Below are 22,589 nucleotides of genomic sequence, written 5' to 3' on the forward strand. Positions count from 1 at the left end.
TTTATTCAGGGTAAGGATCACTCACTGTGTAACTGTACAGAGTCGCTGTTTATTCAGGGTAAGGATCACTCACTGTGTAACTGTACAGAGTCACTGTTTATTCAGCAGGGTAAGGATCACTCACTGTGTAACTGTACAGAGTCACTGTTTATTCAGCAGGGTAAGGATCACTCACTGTGTAACTGTACAGAGTCACTGTTTATTCAGCAGGGTAAGGATCACTCACTGTGTAACTGTACAGAGTCACTGTTTATTCAGCAGGGTAAGGATCACTCACTGTGTAACTGTACAGAGTCACTGTTTATTCAGCAGGGTAAGGATCACACACTGTGTAACTGTACAGAGTCGCTGTTTATTCAGGGTAAGGATCACTCACTGTGTAACTGTACAGAGTCACTGTTTATTCAGCAGGGTAAGGATCACTCACTGTGTAACTGTACAGAGTCACTGTTTATTCAGCAGGGTAAGGATCACTCACTGTGTAACTGTACAGAGTCACTGTTTATTCAGCAGGGTAAGGATCACTCACTGTGTAACTGTACAGAGTCACTGTTTATTCAGCAGGGTAAGGGTCACTCACTGTGTAACTGTACAGAGTCACTGTTTATTCAGGGTAAGGATCACTCACTGTGTAACTGTACAGAGTCGCTGTTTATTCAGCAGGGTAAGGATCACTCACTGTGTAACTGTACAGAGTCACTGTTTATTCAGCAGGGTAAGGATCACTCACTGTGTAACTGTACAGAGTCACTGTTTATTCAGGGTAAGGATCACTCACTGTGTAACTGTACAGAGTCGCTGTTTATTCAGGGTAAGGATCACTCACTGTGTAACTGTACAGAGTCACTGTTTATTCAGCAGGGTAAGGGTCACTCACTGTGTAACTGTACAGAGTCACTGTTTATTCAGGGTAAGGATCACTCACTGTGTAACTGTACAGAGTCGCTGTTTATTCAGCAGGGTAAGGATCACACTGTGTAACTGTACAGAGTCACTGTTTATTCAGCAGGGTAAGGATCACTCACTGTGTAACTGTACAGAGTCACTGTTTATTCAGCAGGGTAAGGATCACTCACTGTGTAACTGTACAGAGTCACTGTTTATTCAGGGTAAGGATCACTCACTGTGTAACTGTACAGAGTCGCTGTTTATTCAGGGTAAGGATCACTCACTGTGTAACTGTACAGAGTCACTGTTTATTCAGGGTAAGGATCACTCACTGTGTAACTGTACAGAGTCACTGTTTATTCAGGGTCACTCAGTGCGGGAGGGTGTTGCTGGGTTGAGAGGGGTGCGGTTCCCATGGAAACGCAGGCCTGTGGCTTCATCCGGGGATTGTGATCACATGACAGCGCCATCCGGGACGGTGGGAACCTCACAGGGGCGGGGCTGCGCCTGCGCGCTGCGTTTGCAGCCAGTGAGCGCCGGGCCTCCGGAAGCAGGTCAGAGAATTCGCGGGAAACCGCCCTCTTCCCCGCGCCCGCCGCCGGCCCCCGCCCCCCGCCCCCCGCCCCCACACTCCCCAGCCCTCCCCCCACAACCCCCCGCCCCACACCACCCCCACACTCCCGCCGTCACCCCACCCGGGCAAGAATCAACACCCTACGCCGCTGTAACCCAGTCTGTAACTCCATGGGTACAGTACTGGTGGGGACGGGTCTGTCAGTGTATAACACTGGGGTACAGTACTGGTGGGGACGGGTCTGTCAGTGTATAACACTGGGGTACAGTACTGGTGGGGATGGGTCTGTCACTGTATAACACAGGGGTACAGTACTGGTGGAGACGGGTCTGTCACTGTATAACACTGGGGTACAGTACTGGTGGGGACGGGTCTGTCACTGTATAACACTGGGGTACAGTACTGGTGGAGACGGGTCTGTCACTGTATAACACTGGGGTACAGTACTGGTGGAGACGGGTCTGTCACTGTATAACACTGGGGTACAGTACTGGTGGAGACGGGTCTGTCACTGTATAACACTGGGGTACAGTACTGGTGGAGACGGGTCTGTCACTGTATAACACTGGGGTACAGTACTGGTAGGGACGGGTCTGTCACTGTATAACACTGGGGTACAGTACTGGTGGGGACGGGTCTGTCACTGTATAACACTGGGGTACAGTACTGGTGGGGATGGGTCTGTCACTGTATAACACTGGGGTACAGTACTGGTGGGGACGGGTCTGTCACTATATAACACTGGGGTACAGTACTGGTGGGGACGGGTCTGTCACTATATAACACTGGGGTACAGTACTGGTAGGGACGGGTCTGTCACTATATAACACTGGGGTACAGTACTGGTGGGGACGGGTCTGTCACTGTATAACACAGCGGTACAGTACTGGTGGGGATGGGTCTGTCACTATAACACAGGGGGACAGTACTGGTGGGGACGGGTCTGTCACTGTATAACACTGGGGTACAGTACTGGGTGGGGACGGGTCTGTCACTATATAACACTGGGGTACAGTACTGGTAGGGACGGGTCTGTCACTGTATAACACTGGGGTACAGTACTGGTAGGGACGGGTCTGTCACTATATAACACTGGGGTACAGTACTGGTGGGGACGGGTCTGTCACTGTATAACACAGCGGTACAGTACTGGTGGGGATGGGTCTGTCACTGTATAACACAGGGGGACAGTACTGGTGGGGACGGGTCTGTCACTGTATAACACTGGGGGACAGTGCTGGTGGGGACGGGTCTGTCACTGTATAACACTGGGGGACAGTACTGGTGGGGACGGGTCTGTCACTGTATAACACTGGGGTACAGTACTGGTGGGGATGGGTCTGTCACTGTATAACACGGGTACAGTACTGGTGGGGATGGGTCTGTCACTGTATAACACTGGGGTACAGTACTGGTGGGGACGGGTCTGTCACTGTATAACACTGGGGGACAGTACTGGTGGGGACGGGTCTGTCACTGTATAACACTGGGGTACAGTACTGGTGGGGATGGGTCTGTCACTGTATAACACAGGGGTACAGTACTGGTGGGGATGGGTCTGTCACTGTATAACACTGGGGTACAGTACTGGTGGGGACGGGTCTGTCACTGTATAACACTGGGGTACAGTACTGGTGGGGATGGGTCTGTCACTGTGTAACACTGGGGTACAGTACTGGTGGGGACGGGTCTGTCACTGTATAACACTGGGGTACAGTACTGGTGGGGACGGGTCTGTCACTGTGTAACACTGGGGTACAGTACTGGTGGGGACGGGTCTGTCACTGTATAACACTGGGGTACAGTACTGGTGGGGACGGGTCTGTCACTGTATAACAGTGGGGTACAGTACTGGTGGGGACGGGTCTGTCACTGTATAACACTGGGGTACAGTACTGGTGGGGACAGGTCTGTCACTGTGTAACACTGGGGTACAGTACTGGTGGGGATGGGTCTGTCACTATAACACTGGGGTACAGTACTGGTGGGGACGGGTCTGTCACTGTGTAACACTGGGGTACAGTACTGGTGGGGATGGGTCTGTCACTGTATAACACTGGGGTACAGTACTGGTGGGGACGGGTCTGTCACTGTATAACACTGGGGTACAGTACTGGTGGGGACAGGTCTGTCACTGTGTAACACTGGGGTACAGTACTGGTGGGGATGGGTCTGTCACTGTATAACACTGGGGTACAGTACTGGTGGGGACGGGTCTGTCACTGTGTAACACTGGGGTACAGTACTGGTGGGGATGGGTCTGTCACTGTATAACACTGGGGTACAGTACTGGTGGGGACAGGTCTGTCACTGTATAACAGTGGGGTACAGTACTGGTGGGGACGGGTCTGTCACTGTATTACACTGGGGTACAGTACTGGTGGGGACAGGTCTGTCACTGTGTAACACTGGGGTACAGTACTGGTGGGGATGGGTCTGTCACTGTATAACACTGGGGTACAGTACTGGTGGGGACGGGTCTGTCACTGTGTAACACTGGGGTACAGTACTGGTGGGGATGGGTCTGTCACTGTATAACACTGGGGTACAGTACTGGTGGGGATGGGTCTGTCACTGTATAACACTGGGGTACAGTACTGGTGGGGACGGGTCTGTCACTGTATAACACTGGGGTACAGTACTGGTGGGGACGGGTCTGTCACTGTATAACACTGGGGTACAGTACTGGTGGAGACGGGTCTGTCACTGTATAACACTGGGGTACAGTACTGGTGGAGACGGGTCTGTCACTGTATAACACTGGGGTACAGTACTGGTGGAGACGGGTCTGTCACTGTATAACACTGGGGTACAGTACTGGTGGAGACGGGTCTGTCACTGTATAACACTGGGGTACAGTACTGGTGGAGACGGGTCTGTCACTGTATAACACTGGGGTACAGTACTGGTGGAGACGGGTCTGTCACTGTATAACACTGGGGTACAGTACTGGTGGAGACGGGTCTGTCACTGTATAACACTGGGGTACAGTACTGGTAGGGACGGGTCTGTCACTGTATAACACTGGGGTACAGTACTGGTGGGGACGGGTCTGTCACTGTATAACACTGGGGTACAGTACTGGTGGGGATGGGTCTGTCACTGTATAACACTGGGGTACAGTACTGGTGGGGACGGGTCTGTCACTATATAACACTGGGGTACAGTACTGGTGGGGACGGGTCTGTCACTATATAACACTGGGGTACAGTACTGGTAGGGACGGGTCTGTCACTATATAACACTGGGGTACAGTACTGGTGGGGACGGGTCTGTCACTGTATAACACAGCGGTACAGTACTGGTGGGGATGGGTCTGTCACTGTATAACACAGGGGGACAGTACTGGTGGGGACGGGTCTGTCACTGTATAACACTGGGGTACAGTACTGGGTGGGGACGGGTCTGTCACTATATAACACTGGGGTACAGTACTGGTAGGGACGGGTCTGTCACTGTATAACACTGGGGTACAGTACTGGTAGGGACGGGTCTGTCACTATATAACACTGGGGTACAGTACTGGTGGGGACGGGTCTGTCACTGTATAACACAGCGGTACAGTACTGGTGGGGATGGGTCTGTCACTGTATAACACAGGGGGACAGTACTGGTGGGGACGGGTCTGTCACTGTATAACACTGGGGGACAGTGCTGGTGGGGACGGGTCTGTCACTGTATAACACTGGGGGACAGTACTGGTGGGGACGGGTCTGTCACTGTATAACACTGGGGTACAGTACTGGTGGGGATGGGTCTGTCACTGTATAACACGGGTACAGTACTGGTGGGGATGGGTCTGTCACTGTATAACACTGGGGTACAGTACTGGTGGGGACGGGTCTGTCACTGTATAACACTGGGGGACAGTACTGGTGGGGACGGGTCTGTCACTGTATAACACTGGGGTACAGTACTGGTGGGGATGGGTCTGTCACTGTATAACACAGGGGTACAGTACTGGTGGGGATGGGTCTGTCACTGTATAACACTGGGGTACAGTACTGGTGGGGACGGGTCTGTCACTGTATAACACTGGGGTACAGTACTGGTGGGGATGGGTCTGTCACTGTGTAACACTGGGGTACAGTACTGGTGGGGACGGGTCTGTCACTGTATAACACTGGGGTACAGTACTGGTGGGGACGGGTCTGTCACTGTGTAACACTGGGGTACAGTACTGGTGGGGACGGGTCTGTCACTGTATAACACTGGGGTACAGTACTGGTGGGGACGGGTCTGTCACTGTATAACAGTGGGGTACAGTACTGGTGGGGACGGGTCTGTCACTGTATAACACTGGGGTACAGTACTGGTGGGGACAGGTCTGTCACTGTGTAACACTGGGGTACAGTACTGGTGGGGATGGGTCTGTCACTATAACACTGGGGTACAGTACTGGTGGGGACGGGTCTGTCACTGTGTAACACTGGGGTACAGTACTGGTGGGGATGGGTCTGTCACTGTATAACACTGGGGTACAGTACTGGTGGGGACGGGTCTGTCACTGTATAACACTGGGGTACAGTACTGGTGGGGACAGGTCTGTCACTGTGTAACACTGGGGTACAGTACTGGTGGGGATGGGTCTGTCACTGTATAACACTGGGGTACAGTACTGGTGGGGACGGGTCTGTCACTGTGTAACACTGGGGTACAGTACTGGTGGGGATGGGTCTGTCACTGTATAACACTGGGGTACAGTACTGGTGGGGACAGGTCTGTCACTGTATAACAGTGGGGTACAGTACTGGTGGGGACGGGTCTGTCACTGTATTACACTGGGGTACAGTACTGGTGGGGACAGGTCTGTCACTGTGTAACACTGGGGTACAGTACTGGTGGGGATGGGTCTGTCACTGTATAACACTGGGGTACAGTACTGGTGGGGACGGGTCTGTCACTGTGTAACACTGGGGTACAGTACTGGTGGGGATGGGTCTGTCACTGTATAACACTGGGGTACAGTACTGGTGGGGACGGGTCTGTCACTGTGTAACACTGGGGTACAGTACTGGTGGGCCGGGTCTGTCGCTGTATAACACTGGGGTACAGTACTGGTAGGGACGGGTCTGTCACTGTATAACACTGGGGTACAGTACTGGTGGGGACGGGTCTGTCACTGTGTAACACTGGGGTACAGTACTGGTGGGGACGGGTCTGTCACTGTATAACACTGGGGTACAGTACTGGTGGGGACGGGTCTGTCACTGTATAACATTGGGGTACAGTACTGGTGGGGATGGGTCTGTCACTGTATAACACTGGGGTACAGTACTGGTGGGGACGGGGCTGTCACTGTATAACACTGGGGTACAGTACTGGTGGGGACGGGACGGTCACTGTATAACACTGGGGTACAGTACTGGTGGGGACGGGTCTGTCACTGTAACACTGGTGTACAGTACTGGTGGGGATGGGTCTGTCACTGCATAACACTGGGGTACAGTACTGGTGGGGACGGGTCTGCCACTGTATAACACTGGGGTACAGTACTGGTGGGGACGGGGCTGTCACTGTGTAACACTGGGGTACAGTACTGGTGGGGACGGGTCTGTCACTGTATAACACTGGGGTACAGTACTGGTGGGGACGGGTTTGTCACTGTATAACACTGGGGTACAGTACTGGTGGGGACGGGTCTGTAACTGTATAAAACTGGGGTACAGTACTGGTGGGGACGGGTTTGTCACTGTATAACACTGGGGTACAGTACTGGGTGGGGACGGGATTGTCACTGTATAACACTGGGGTACAGTACTGGTGGGGACGGGTCTGTAACTGTATAACACTGGGGTACAGTACTGGTGGGGACGGGTTTGTCACTGTATAACACTGGGGTACAGTACTGGTGGGGACGGGTCTGTAACTGTATAACACTGGGGTACAGTACTGGTGGGGACGGGTTTGTCACTGTATAACACTGGGATACAGTAATGGTGGGGACGGGTCTGTAACTGTATAACACTGGGGTACAGTACTGGTGGGGACGGGTTTGTCACTGTATAACACTGGGGTGCAGTACTGGTGGGGATGGGTTTGTCACTGTATAACACTGGGGTACAGTCCTGGTGGGGACGGGTTTGTCACTGTATAACACTGGGATACAGTACTGGTGGGGATGGGTCTGTCACTATTTAACACTGGGGTACTGTACTGGTGGGGACGAGTCTGTCACTGTATAACACTGGGGTACAGTACTGGTGGGGACGGGTCTGTCACTCTGTAACACTGGGGTACAGTACTGGTGGGGATGGGTTTGTCACTGTATAACACTGGGGTACAGTACTGGTGGGGATGGGTTTGTCACTGTATAACACTGGGGTACAGTCCTGGTGGGGACGGGTTTGTCACTGTATAACACTGGGATACAGTACTGGTGGGGACGGGTTTGTCACTGTATAACACTGGGATACAGTACTGGTGGGGACGGGTCTGTCACTGTGTAACACTGGGGTACAGTACTGGTGGGGACGGGTCTGTCACTGTGTAACACTGGGGTACAGTACTAGTGGGGACGGGTCTGTCACTGTGTAACACTGGGGTACAGTACTGGTGGGGACGGGTCTGTCACTGTGTAACACTGGGGTACAGTACTGGTGGGGACGGGTCTGTCACTGTGTAACACTGGGGTACAGTACTGGTGGGGACGGGTCTGTCACTGTATAACACTGGGGTACAGTACTGGTGGGGACGGGTCTGTCACTGTATAACAGTGGGGTACAGTACTGGTGGGGACGGGTCTGTCACTGTATTACACTGGGGTACAGTACTGGTGGGGACAGGTCTGTCACTGTGTAACACTGGGGTACAGTACTGGTGGGGACGGGTCCGTCACTGTGTAACACTGGGGTACAGTACTGGTGGGGATGGGTCTGTCACTGTATAACACTGGGGTACAGTACTGGTGGGGACGGGTCTGTCACTGTATAACAGTGGGGTACAGTACTGGTGGGGACGGGTCTGTCACTGTATTACACTGGGGTACAGTACTGGTGGGGATGGGTCTGTCACTGTATAACACTGGGGTACAGTACTGGTGGGGACGGGTCTGTCACTGTGTAACACTGGGGTACAGTACTGGTGGGGATGGGTCTGTCACTGTATAACACTGGGGTACAGTACTGGTGGGGACGGGTCTGTCACTGTGTAACACTGGGGTACAGTACTGGTGGGGATGGGTCTGTCACTGTATAACACTGGGGTACAGTACTGGTGGGGACGGGTCTGTCACTGTGTAACGCTGGGGTACAGTACTGGTGGGGACGGGTCTTACTGTATAACACTGGGGTACAGTACTGGTGGGGACGGGTCTGTCACTGTATAACAGTGGGGTACAGTACTGGTGGGGACGGGTCTGTCACTGTATAACACTGGGGTACAGTACTGGTGGGGACAGGTCTGTCACTGTGTAACACTGGGGTACAGTACTGGTGGGGATGGGTCTGTCACTGTATAACACTGGGGTACAGTACTGGTGGGGACATGTCTGTCACTGTGTAACACTGGGGTACAGTACTGGTGGGGATGGGTCTGTCACTGTATTACACTGGGGTACAGTACTGGTGGGGACAGGTCTGTCACTGTGTAACACTGGGGTACAGTACTGGTGGGGATGGGTCTGTCACTGTGTAACACTGGGGTACAGTACTGGTGGGGATGGGTCTGTCACTGTATAACACTGGGGTACAGTACTGGTGGGGACAGGTCTGTCACTGTATAACAGTGGGGTACAGTACTGGTGGGGACGGGTCTGTCACTGTATTACACTGGGGTACAGTACTGGTGGGGACAGGTCTGTCACTGTGTAACACTGGGGTACAGTACTGGTGGGGATGGCTCTGTCACTGTATAACACTGGGGTACAGTACTGGTGGGGACGGGTCTGTCACTGTGTAACACTGGGGTACAGTACTGGTGCGGATGGGTCTGTCACTGTATAACACTGGGGTACAGTACTGGTGGGGACGGGTCTGTCACTGTGTAACACTGGGGTACAGTACTGGTGGGCCGGGTCTGTCGCTGTATAACACTGGGGTACAGTACTGGTAGGGACGGGTCTGTCACTGTATAACACTGGGGTACAGTACTGGTGGGGACGGGTCTGTCACTGTGTAACACTGGGGTACAGTACTGGTGGGGACGGGTCTGTCACTGTATAACACTGGGGTACAGTACTGGTGGGGACGGGTCTGTCACTGTATAACATTGGGGTACAGTACTGGTGGGGATGGGTCTGTCACTGTATAACACTGGGGTACAGTACTGGTGGGGACGGGGCTGTCACTGTATAACACTGGGGTACGGTACTGGTGGGGACGGGACGGTCACTGTATAACACTGGGGTACAGTACTGGTGGGGACGGGTCTGTCACTGTAACACTGGGGTACAGTACTGGTGGGGATGGGTCTGTCACTGCATAACACTGAGGTACAGTACTGGTGGGGACGGGTCTGCCACTGTATAACACTGGGGTACAGTACTGGTGGGGATGGGGCTGTCACTGTATAACACTGGGGTACTGTACTGGTGGGGACGGGTCTGTAACTGTATAACACTGGGGTACTGTACTGGTGGGGACGGGTCTGTCACTGTGTAACACTGGGGTACAGTACTGGTGGGGACGGGTCTGTCACTGTATAACACTGGGGTACAGTACTGGTGGGGACGGGTTTGTCACTGTATAACACTGGGGTACAGTACTGGTGGGGACGGGTCTGTAACTGTATAACACTGGGGTACAGTACTGGTGGGGACGGATTTGTCACTGTATAACACTGGGGTACAGTACTGGGTGGGGACGGGTTTGTCACTGTATAACACGGGTACAGTACTGGTAGGGACGGGTCTGTAACTGTATAACACTGGGGTACAGTACTGGTGGGGACGGGTCTGTAACTGTATAACACTGGGGTACAGTACTGGTGGGGACGGGTTTGTCACTGTATAACACTGGGATACAGTAATGGTGGGGACGGGTCTGTAACTGTATAACACTGGGGTACAGTACTGGTGGGGACAGGTTTGTCACTGTATAACACTGGGGTACAGTACTGGTGGGGATGGGTTTGTCACTGTATAACTCTGGGGTACAGTCCTGGTGTGGACGGGTTTGTCACTGTATAACACTGGGATACAGTACTGGTGGGGATGGGTCTGTCACTATTTAACACTGGGGTACTGTACTGGTGGGGACGGGTCTGTCACTGTATAACACTGGGGTACAGTACTGGTGGGGACGGGTCTGTCACTCTGTAACACTGGGGTACAGTACTGGTGGGGACAGGTTTGTCACTGTATAACACTGGGGTACAGTACTGGTGGGGATGGGTTTGTCACTGTATAACACTGGGGTACAGTCCTGGTGGGGACGGGTTTGTCACTGTATAACACTGGGATACAGTACTGGTGGGGATGGGTCTGTCACTATTTAACACTGGGGTACTGTACTGGTGGGGACGGGTCTGTCACTGTATAACACTGGGGTACAGTACTGGTGGGGACGGGTCTGTCACTCTGTAACACTGGGGTACAGTACTGGTGGGGATGGGTTTGTCACTGTATAACACTGGGGTACAGTACTGGTGGGGATGGGTTTGTCACTGTATAACACTGGGGTACAGTCCTGGTGGGGACGGGTTTGTCACTGTATAACACTGGGATACAGTACTGGTGGGGATGGGTCTGTCACTATTTAACACTGGGGTACTGTACTGGTGGGGACGGGTCTGTCACTGTATAACACTGGGGTGCAGTACTGGTGGGGACGGGTCTGTCACTGTGTAACACTGGGGTACAGTACTGGTGGGGATGCGTTTGTCACTGTATAACACTGGGGTACAGTACTGGTGGGGACGGGTCTGTCACTCTGTAACACTGGGGTACAGTACTGGTGGGGATGGGTTTGTCACTGTATAACACTGGGGTACAGTACTGGTGGGGATGGGTCTGTAACTGTATAACACTGGGGGACAGTACTGGTGGGGACGGGTTTGTCACTGTATAACACTGGGGTACAGTACTGGTGGGGATGGGTCTGTCAATTTAATTCAATTGATTTATACTTGTCACCTCTATTGGGATAGTCAACCGTATTGCGTTGTCCACTAGTTTTGTTCGAATCGCACTCTGTGATGGTGCATTGTGTGTTTTCCAGGCTTGCACAGGATGGAGGCGTCTGCCTCTGGTGTGTTCTGTAGCAGGATGTTGAGCATGGTGAACCGCGAGGATGTTAATGCCATTGTCCAAGCACAAAGACACATGTGAGTATGGGGTTGCTGAGACCCTGGCTCTGGATGATAGATGGCTGTCACTGATCTTTTTTCTAAGAGAAAGCATCATCAACCTGACTGACTCTCACTTGGGTACGGGTTCCACACACACTGACTCTCACTGGGTTACGGGTCCCACGCACACTGACTCTCACTGGGGTACGGGTCCCACGCACACTGACTCTCACTGGGGTATGGATCCCACACACACTGCCTCTCACTGGGGTATGGATCCCACATACACTGACTCTCACTGGGTTACGGGTCCCACGCACACTGACTCTCACTGGGGTACGGGTCCCACGCACACTGACTCTCACTGGGGTACGGGTCCCACGCACACTGACTCTCACTGGGGTATGGATCCCACACACACTGCCTCTCACTGGGGTATGGATCCCACATACACTGACTCTCACTGGGGTACGGGTCCCACGCACACTGACTCTCACTGGGGTACGGGTCCCACGCACACTGACTCTCACTGGGGTACGGGTCCCACACACACTGACTCTCACTGGGGTACGGGTCCCACACACACTGACTCTCACTGGGGTACGGGTCCCACACACACTGACTCTCACGGTCCCTCATGGCAGGCTGGTGCAAAAGGTTAAATCTCACGGGATAAAAGGTGAGCTAGCTCGATGGGTGGAGACCTGGCTTAGCCATAGAAGACAGAGGGTAGCAGTGGAGGGGTCTTTTTCCAGTTGGAGGTCTGTGACCAGTGGTGGTGTTCCGCAGGGCTCTGTACTGGGACCTCTGCTGTTTGTGATATATAGAAATGATTTGGAGGAAGATGTAGCTGGTGTGATCAGTAAGTTTGCGGACCACACGAAGATTGCTGGAGTTGAGGATAGTGATGAACATTGTCAGAGAATAGAGCAGGATATAGATAGGCTGGAACATTGGGCGGAGAAATGGCAGATGGAATTTAATCCAGGTAAATGCGAAGTGATGCATTTTGGTAGATCTAATGTGAGGGGGAGCTATACAATAAATGGCAGAACTATCAGGAGTATAGACACACAGAGGGACCTGGTTGTACAAGTCCACAGATCCTTAAAGGTGGCAGCACAGGTGGAGAGGGTGGTGAAGAAGGCATATGGCATGCTTGCCTTTATAGGACGGGGCATAGAATATAAGGGCGGCACGGTAGCGCAGTGGTTAGCACTGCTGCTTCACAGCTCCAGGGTCCCGGGTTCGATTCCCGGCTCGGGTCACTGTCTGTGTGGAGTTTGCACGTTCTCCTCGTGTCTGCGTGGGTTTTCTCCGGGTGCTCCGGTTTCCTCCCACAGTCCAAAGATGTGCGGGTTAGGTTGATTGGCCAGGTTAAAAATTGCCCCTTAGAGTCCTGAGATGTGTAGATTAGAGGGATTAGCGGGTAAATATGTGGGGGTAGGGCCTAGGTGGGATTGTGGTCGGTGCGGACTCGATGGGCCGAATGGCCTCCTTCTGCACTGTAGGATTTCTATGATTTCTATAAAAGTTGGCATATGATGTTGCAGCTGTATAGAATGATGGTTCGGCCATATTTGGAATACTGCGTCCAGTTCTGGTTGCCACACGACCAGAAGGACGTGGAGGCTTTGGAGAGAGTACAGAGAAGGTTTACCAGGATGTTGCCTGGTATGGAGGGTCTTAGCTATGAGGAGAGATTAGGTAAACTGGGGTTGTTCTCCCTGGAAAGATGGAGGATGAGGGGCGACCTAATAGAGGTGTATAAAATTATGAAGGGCAGAGATAGAGTGAACAGTGGGAAGCTTTTTCCCAGGTCGGAGGTGACAAACACAAGGGGTCACGGGTTCAAAGTGAGGGGGGCAAGGTTCAACACAGATGTCAGGGGGACGTATTTTACACAGAGGGTGGTGGGGGCCTGGAATGCACTGCCAAGCAAGGTGGTTGAGACGGACACGCTGGGATCGTTTAAGACTTATCTAGATAGCCACATGAACAGACTGGGAATAGAGGGATACAAAAGAATGGTCGAGTGGGCACATGAGCGGCGCAGGCTTGGAGGGCCGAAGGGCCTGTTCCTGTGCTGTATTGTTCTTTGTCACTGGGGTACGGGTCCCACACACACTGACTCTCACTGGGGTACGGGTCCCACACACACTGACTCTCACTGGGATGCAGGTTCCACGCACACTGACTCTCTCTGGGATACAGGTTCCACGCACACACACTGACCATTGGAATCTCACTGTTGCGAATTATGCCCAACCTTTACTAACCTTTGTTCTCTGTCAGGTTGGACCGTTTTGAGAAGACAAACGAGATGTTATTGAACTTCAACAATCTGTCGAGTGTGAGGCTGAATCAGATGACAGAACGATACCAGCACCATACTCGAGCCCTTGTGGAGATGAAAAAGGATCTTGACAGTATCTTTCGGCGAATAAGGTACAACAGTGAATGGACACGGGTGTTTTGAGTGATTGGAATGGGAAGTCGCTGTCCCTCCCTCTTCCTGCCATCTTCACGCCTCTCCTTCATGATCACATTGATTCAAATCCTTGATCCTTGTTTCCAGGCTTGTCCACACCCCCACACCACTCGACCTCTGCTCCCCCTCCAGCTGACATTCCTGCCTTTCTGATCCTGGTCTCCCCACACCAGCCTCTGGCACAACCTGCAGCCGTATTACACGACACTCTGAAGTTTCCTTCTCATATCAGCTGCTTCAAAACACTACAGATCTTGCCTTGTTCCTGGGCTAGTGTTGAAACTTTTTTTAAAAATTATTAGTGTCACAAGCAGGCTTACATTAACACTGCAATGAAGTTACTGTGAAAATCCCTTAGTCGCCACACTCCTGTTCGGGTACACTGAGGGAGAATTTAGAACGGCCAATGCACCCTAACCAGCATGTCTTTCGGACTGTGGGAGGAAACCCACGCAGACATGGAGAGAACGTGCCGATTCTACACAGACAGTGACACAAGCTGCAAATTGAACCTGACTCCCTGGCGCTGTGAGGAAGCAGCGCTAACCATTGTGATACCAGTTAGAAGTTCAGTTGGAATTCCTAGTTCTGGTCTCAGTCTGGTGACTCATGCTCTCCACCCGTTGAAGACAGGATGTGGCTGTAAGTCCTCCACTCTCGCAGTGATTAAACACGCTGCCAGCAGCTGTAACCACTGGAGACACAAGAAGAATGAGTTAGCAGTGGGCTTCTGCTCCTGAAGGAATTGCACTTCGGAAAGCTTTGTGGGATGGGGGAGCAGATTTCACAGAATTGTTACAGCACGGGAGGAGGCCATTTGGCCCTTTGTTCCTGTGCTGGATCTCGTCCTTCTCCCCACGTTCTCTCTTTTCAAATAATAATCCGATTGGTTAATGGACCCTGTGTTCACCACTCGGGCAGCAAATTCCAGTTCCCAACCACTCGCTGCGTGAAAAAGTTTCTCCCTATGTCGCCATTTTGCCAGTTATCTAATTCTGTGCCCTCTGTTTCTCCATTCTTCCACCAATGGGAGCAGCTTTTCCCTCTGTCCAGACAGCTCTTTATTTTGAATACCTCTTTCAATGTCCTTTCAGCTTCTCTCCTTCAGGTAAAGCAGTGCCAACTTCTCCAATCTGTCCACACAACTGAAATTCCCCATTCCTGGAACATTCTCACCAATTTATTCTGCACTCTCTGATGCCTTCACATCCTCACTAAAGCATGGCGTCCAGCGCAGGATACAGTCGAGGCCAATCCTGTGTTTTGTGCAGATTTGACATAACCGCCGTGCTTTTGTACTTTGCCCCTACTAATAAAACTACAGTATGCTTTATTAACCACTCTCCCAACCTGTCCTGCCACCTTTAATGACTTATGCATGTATACACCCAGGTCCCTCTGCTCCTGCACTCCCTTTAGAATTGTACCCTTTGTTTTGTACTGTTTTTATGTGTTCTTTCAAATGAATTCCATCACATTTCATACATTTATAGAATCCCTACAGTGCAGAAGGAGGCCATTCAGTCCATCAAGTCTACTCCGACAACAATCTCACCCAGGCCCTATCCCCGTAACTCCAAGTATTTACCCTGCTAATCCCCCTGACACTAAGGCGCAGTTTAACATGACCAATCAACCTAACCTGCACATCTTTGGACTGTGGGAAGAAACTGGAGCACCCGGAAGAATCCCACGCAGACACAGGGAGAACGTGCAAACTCCACACAGACAGTCACCCGAGGCCAGATTTGAACCTGGGTCCCTGGAGCTGTGAGGCAGCTAACCACTGTGCCACCCATTCATTCATAGAAATCCTACGATGCAGAAAGAGGTCATTCAGCCCATCGAGTCTGCACCGACGACAATTCTACCCAGGCCCTATCCCCATAACCCCATGCATTTACCTTGCTAATCCCCCTGACAGTAAGGAGCAATTTAGCATGGCCAATCCACCTAACCAGCACATCTTTGGACTGTGGGAGGAAACCGGAGCACCCGGAGGAAACCCACGCAGGCACGAAGAGAATGTGCAAACTCCACACAGACAGTGACCCAAGGCGGGAATCGAACTTGAATCCCTGGCACTGTGAGGCAGCAGTGCTAACCACTGTGACACTGAGCCTCCCGATTTCTCTGCATTGAATTTCATCTAACAGGTTTATTTGGCAGCATTAGCTTTCGGAGTCTCGTTCCTTCATCAGGTGAGTGAGGACTTGTGTTCACAAACAGGGCATGTAAAGACACAAACTCAATTTACAAAATAATGGTTGGAACGCGAGTCTTTCAAGGTAATCAAGTCTTAAAGGTACAGACAAACAAAGAACAATACAGCACAGGAACAGGCCCTTCGGCCCTCCAAGCCCGCGCCGCTCCCCGGTCCAGGATTGAATCCTGAATCCAGGATCCCCGCCCAATTTTCCAGCCTATCTACATACCAATATCCTATCCACCGAGCTGTCCCTCACAGCTACGATGCTTTGTTCATCACAACCTATTAACTCACCCCCACCCCCCCATTTCAGACCATGTGATCTCCAGGGAGAGGCGAAAACCCAGAGTGAAAACCCCAGGGCCAATATGGGGAAAAAAATCTGGGAAATTCCTCTCCGACCCCCTGAGGCGATCGAAACGAGTCCAGGAGATCACACTGGCCCTGATCGGAAAATGCTTCCCAACCCTAGTCATTTCCACTTCCACGAACACCATATGAATTCCCTGCCCCCGAGACAGGTTCCCAATGTGAGTGGAGAGAGGGTTAAGCACAGGTTAAAGAGATGTGTATTGTCTCCAGCCGGGACAGTTAGTGAGATTTTGCAAGCCCAGGCAAGCCATGGGGGTTACAGATAGTGTGACATGAACCCAAGATCTCGGTTGAGGCCGTCCTTGTGTGTGCGGAACTTGGCTATTAGTTTCTGCTCAGCGATTCTGCGTTGTCTTGTGTTGTGAAGGCCGCCTTGGAGAACGCTTACCCGAAGATCAGAGGCTGAATGCCCATGACTGCTGAAGTGTTCCCCGACTGGAAGGGAATACTCCTGCCTGGTGATTGTCGAGCAGTGTTCATTCATCCATTGTCGTGGCGTCTGCATGGTCTCTCCAATGTACCATGCCTCAGGACATCCTTTCCTGCAGCGCATCAGGTAGACAACATTGGCCGAGTTGCAAGTGTATGTACCGTGTACCTGGTGGATGGTGAGATGATGGCATCCATGTCGTTGATCCGGCAGGTCATGCAGAGGTTGCTGTGGCAGGGTTGTGTGGTGTCGTGGTCACTGTTCTCCTGAAGGCTGGGTAGTTTGCTGCGGACAATGGTCAGTTTGAGGTTGTGCGGTTGTTTGAAGGCAAGAAGTGAAGGGTGGCCTTGGCGAGATGTTTGTCTTCATCGATGACATGTTGAAGGCTCCAGAGAAGCTTCTCTACTTCGGGGAAGTACTGGACGACGAAGGTACTCTGTCCGCCATGAGGAGGTCGGTTAACTACCCTGCCTTCAGGAGAACAGTGACCACGACACCACACAACCCTGCCACAGCAATGTCTGCAAGATGTGCTGGATCATCGACATGGATGCCATCATCTCACGTGAGAACACCATCCACCAGGTACACGGTACCTACTCTTGCAACTCGGCCAACGTTGTCTACCTGATATGCTGCAGGAAAGGATGTCCTGAGGCATAGTACATTGGGGAGACCATGCAGATGCTACAACAACGGATGAATGAACACCGCTCGACAACCACCAGGCAGAAGTGGTCCCTTCCAGTTGAGGAACACTTCAGCGGTCACGGGCATTCAGCCTCTGATCTTCGGGTAAGCATTCTCCAAGGCAGCCTTCACGACACACGACAACGCAGAGTCGCTGAGCAGAGACTGATAGCCAAGTTCCGCACACATGAGGACGGCCTCAACCGGAATCTTGGGTTCATGTCACAATATCTGTAACCCCCACGACTTGCCTGGACTTGCAAAATCTCACTAACTGTCCCGGCTGGAGACAATACACATCTCTTTAACCTGTGCTTAACCCTCTCTCCACTCACATTGTCTGTACCTTTAAGACTTGATTACCTGTAAAGACTCTCATTCCAACCATTATCTTGTAAATTGAGTTTGTGTCTTTATATGCCCTGTTTGTGAACACAAGTCCTCACTCAGCTGAAGAAAGAGCAGCGCTCTGAAAGCTAGTGCTACCAAATAAACCTGTTTGGACTTTAACCTGGTGTTGTGAGACTTCTTACTGTGCTTACCCCAGTCCAACGCCGGCATCTCCACATCTTGAATTTCATCTATCAGTTGTTCACTCATTCCACTGACCTATTTCTGTCCTTTTGGAGTTGTACATTCTCCTCCTTGCAGATCGCAATGTTTTCAAGTTTCGTATCGCCCACAAATTTAGGAATTGTTCCCTGGACCAAGGTCCAGATCATTAATGTATATCAGGAAAGGCCTGAACACCCAAACCCTGGGGAACGCCACTACAAAACATCCTCCAGCCTAAAAAATATCCATTGACCATTACTCTCTGGGACTTGATGGATTGAGTTATAAGGAGAGGCTGGATAGACTGGGACATTTTTCTCTGGAGCGTAGGAGGCTGAGGGGGACCTTATAGAGGTCTATAAAATAATGAGGGGCACAGACGAGGTGGATAGTCGATATCTTTTCCCAAAGGTAGGGGAGTCTAAAACTAGAGGGCATAGGTTTAAGGTGAGAGGGGAGAGATACAAAAGTGTCCAGAGCGGTAATTTTTTCATACAGAGGGTGGTGAGTGTCTGGAACAAGCCACCCGAGGCAGTAGTAGAGGCGGGTACAATTTTATCTTTTAAAAAGCATTTAGATAGTTACATGGGTAAGATGGGTATAGAGGGATATGGGCCAAATGTGGGCAATTGGGATTAGCTTAGGGGTTTAAAAAAAAATAAGGGTGGCATGGACAAGTTGGGCCGAAGGGCCTGTTTCCATGCTGTAAACCTCTGTGACTCTGCTTCCTGTCGCTCAGCCAGTTGGTTCATTGTTGCTGTCTCTCTGATCCCATGAGCACTGACTTTGCTCACAGATTTGTGGTTATTTAACAAATGTCTTTTGGAAATTCATCTCATCAACACTGCTGCCCCTCAGCATTACCTCAGCAAAAAACTCCAGCCAGTTAGTACAAGATCATTTACCCCAACCGAGTACATGGGGGTTTTCCTTAATTAATCCACATTTGCCCAAGTGAATATTAATTTTGTCCTGAATTATTGTCTGTGAGGAGAAATTGGAAATCTTTGTGCTGCTCAGCCCTGTATTGAGATGTTGTGTTGTACCACTGGAGGGAGCAGCTCCCGGGTGGTGTTTAGCCAGATCACTGTAAGGTGTGTGCAGTGTGGGGCCGTTGTAACCAGCCTGATACTGGGTGTGTGCAGTGTGGGGCCGTTGTAACCAGCCTGATACTGGGTGTGTGCAGTAGTGCTGTCGCTGAACTCTTCTTTGCAATAAACTAGTGAAAACTCAAAGCGAAAATAACAGATTAAATGTCAGCAAATTGGTAAGTTAAGCAATTTAACAAATCAAATAAGGTGAAAAAAAAAGCCCTTGAAACGTCACTGCAACAAAAACAGAAATTTGAAAGGAAACTTTTAACACTTTGTGTTCTGGGGTCTAAAGTTAAAGTTTATTTATTAGCCACAAGTAAGGCGTACGTTAACACTGCAATGAAGTTACTGTGATGGTCCCCAAGCGCCCGAGCCCCCCACACGCTCACCCATCACAGAAAGCCTCCACCGTGCCACTGAACGCCATGTGCTCCCTGTCCAGGGATACCCAATGGCAAATGTGGGCAGAGAGACTGCCCGCTCCCCATACCTATTATTGACCAGCTTGGCCAGGACCAGGAGCAGTTCCACGAGGAGGTCCGCTCCCCCGCCTTTGCTCCCCCCCCTGCGCGCGGGCTCTCCCCCTCCCCTTGCGCGCGCGCTCCCCCCCCCTTGCGCGCTCCCCCGCGCGTGCACTCCCTCCCCCTGAAGTGCAACAAAAAAGAAAGTAACACATTTTTTACCAACTCCAAGGCGTGACTGCAGCCTGGGACAAGATGCGTGTGCGTATTCCACAGACTCCACAAGACCCGAAAAGACGCACGCATCCACCTAAATCTGTGAACCTGTGGGACTGCTTCATGCAACACTCTTCACCCCAGATCCCCAGTGGTAAGGGAGAGGACCCCTGCGTGGAGAGCCCTCCACTGGGTCCTCTCCTGCTGGATGGCAGCAATGCAATGCCAGGGCATGTCCAGGTGATGGGTGAGGGCAAGGAGGTGAAAGGTGTGCAGCAGCCGCCCATATTGCAGAGCTCTTTGTGCCGTGTTAAAGACACGGAGGGGAAGCCTTCCTTCCATTGCCATCCAAAGACCCGGTGTTCAAGGCGCCCCTGCAGTCGAAGGCGGGTTGAAAAACACCTCGAGGTTGCACGATGGTTCTGGTTGGGGTTGCACGGCTGCCTCGAGTGCTGCACCCTCTCTACCCATTGAGGCTCTGGGTTCAGGCGACTGCAGCAACACCACGTCCAGGAGGCTGGGGCCTGCGCAAAGTGGGGGGGGGGGGGGGGGGCGTCTCTTCTGGCGCGGTTAGAGGCTCGGGATACCATCATCTCAAAAGCCTCCCTCTCCTTGCCATCCTGACCCTGACGCCATTCTCTTCCGGATTTGGCCGACTTTCATTTACAAAGGATAACAACTAACTTATGGTCGCATGCAAGTGAGTGAGTAAAACAGCAGACAACTCCTGGCAGACTCTGAGTTCCTCCCACAAACTGACTGTGGGCGCGCGCGCGGGGTAGCGGTCGGTGGGCGCGCGCAGGATCACGGTATCTCTGTGATGAAGGGTGATCCAGACTTGAAACGCTGCCTCTATTCTCTCTCCACAGATACTGTCAGACTTGCTGAGATTTTCCAGCATTTTCTGTTTTTGTTTCAGATTCCAGCATCCGCAGTATTTTGCTTTTATTGCAGTTTTTCTACGTACAGCTTTAGGCAGTATTATTGTATGGGGAAAGCAAGCGTACATAATCTGTGGTGAAGGAAGTCTCATCGACTGTCTCAGAAAAAATGTCTAAAATTAGAAGGCTTTGTCTGAATGTGTTTCATAAGTTCGTAAGATATAGGAGCAGAATTAGGCCATTCGGCCCATTGAGTCCACTCCTCCATTCAATCATGGCTGATATGCTCCTCATCCCCATTTTCCTGCCTTCTCCCCATAACCCTTCAACCCTTTACCAATTAAAAATCTGTCTAACTCCTCCTTAAATTTACTCCCTGTCCCAGCATCCACCGCACTTTGAGGCAGCGAATTCCACAGATTCACAACCCTTTGGGAGAAGTAGTTTCTCCTCAACTCTGTTTTAAATTTGCTGCCCCTTATCCTAAGACTATGGCCTCTCGTCCTAGAATGCCCCACAAGAGGAAGCATCCGCTCCACGTCTACTTTATCCAGACCGTTTATCATCTTGTCTAACTCCATTTGATCTCTCCCATTCTTCTAAATTCCAGAGAGTATCGGCCTAAATTGTTCAATCTCTCTTCATACGACAAACCCCTCATCTCTGGAATCAATCGAGTGAACCTCCTCTGGGCGGCACGGTAGCACAGTGGTTAGCACTGCTGCTTCACAGCTCCAGGGTCCCGGGTTCGATTCCTGGCTCGGGTCACTGTCTGTGTGGAGTATGCACATTCTCCTCGTGTCTGCGTGGGTTTCCTCCAGGTGCTCCGGTTTCCTCCCACAGTCCAAAGATGTGCGGGTTAGGTTGATTGGCCAGGTTAAAAATTGCCCCTGAGATGCGTAGGTTAGAGGGATTAGCGGGTAAATATGTGGGGGTCGGGCCTGGGTGGGATTGTGGTCGGTGCAGACTCGATGGGCCGAATGGCCTCCTTCTGCACTGTAGGGTTCCTATGATTTCTATGAACTGCCTCCAATGCCACTGCATCTTTCCTCAAATAAGGGGACCAAAACTGTGCGCAATACTCCAGGTGTGGCCTCACCAATGCCGTGTATAGTTGCAACAATACTTCCTCACCTTTATATTCTATTCCTTCAGCTATAAATGCCAACATTCCATTTGCTTTCTTTATTATCTGCTGTACCTGCTTCCCAGAGACCTGATCAGTCATCGTTTGTTTTATCCCTTGCAGGATTTTGAAGGACAAACTCGCAAAGCAACATCCGGAAGCATTCAATAGTAAGTATGTTCAGGGGGGTTGTACATTTTTCACAGAGTAAAGCCATTTATCCAGCTATGGGGACTGTCAGAGATTCCCTTAGACATCTAACAAGTTGTGACATAGTTAGGAACGTTTCACACACAAACAGTAATGTTTTGCTTTGAGACAGCTTGCGATTCAGCCTTTCACACTGGGAAGGTACAGACAGCAATAGTTCCAGGA

At 51.4% G+C, this 22,589-nt stretch overlaps 1 protein-coding gene across 1 annotated transcript in view; it reads left to right on the forward strand.

Annotated features, from left to right (window-relative positions):
- Positions 1–1,357: 1,357 nt before the first annotated feature.
- The window catches only part of kxd1 (KxDL motif containing 1), a 34,099-nt gene continuing 12,867 nt past the window's right edge, over positions 1,358–22,589 (forward strand). Inside the window, exons 1-4 of the mRNA XM_078198493.1 lie at positions 1,358–1,442; positions 11,620–11,725; positions 13,985–14,137; positions 22,338–22,384. Coding sequence (XP_078054619.1) covers positions 11,631–11,725; positions 13,985–14,137; positions 22,338–22,384 — 295 coding nt within the window. The 5' untranslated portion in view covers positions 1,358–1,442; positions 11,620–11,630. The remainder of the gene's footprint in view (positions 1,443–11,619; positions 11,726–13,984; positions 14,138–22,337; positions 22,385–22,589) is intronic.

This window comes from Mustelus asterias, chromosome 26, assembly GCF_964213995.1.
Source record: "Mustelus asterias chromosome 26, sMusAst1.hap1.1, whole genome shotgun sequence".
In the NCBI taxonomy this organism is placed as follows: domain Eukaryota; kingdom Metazoa; phylum Chordata; class Chondrichthyes; order Carcharhiniformes; family Triakidae; genus Mustelus; species Mustelus asterias.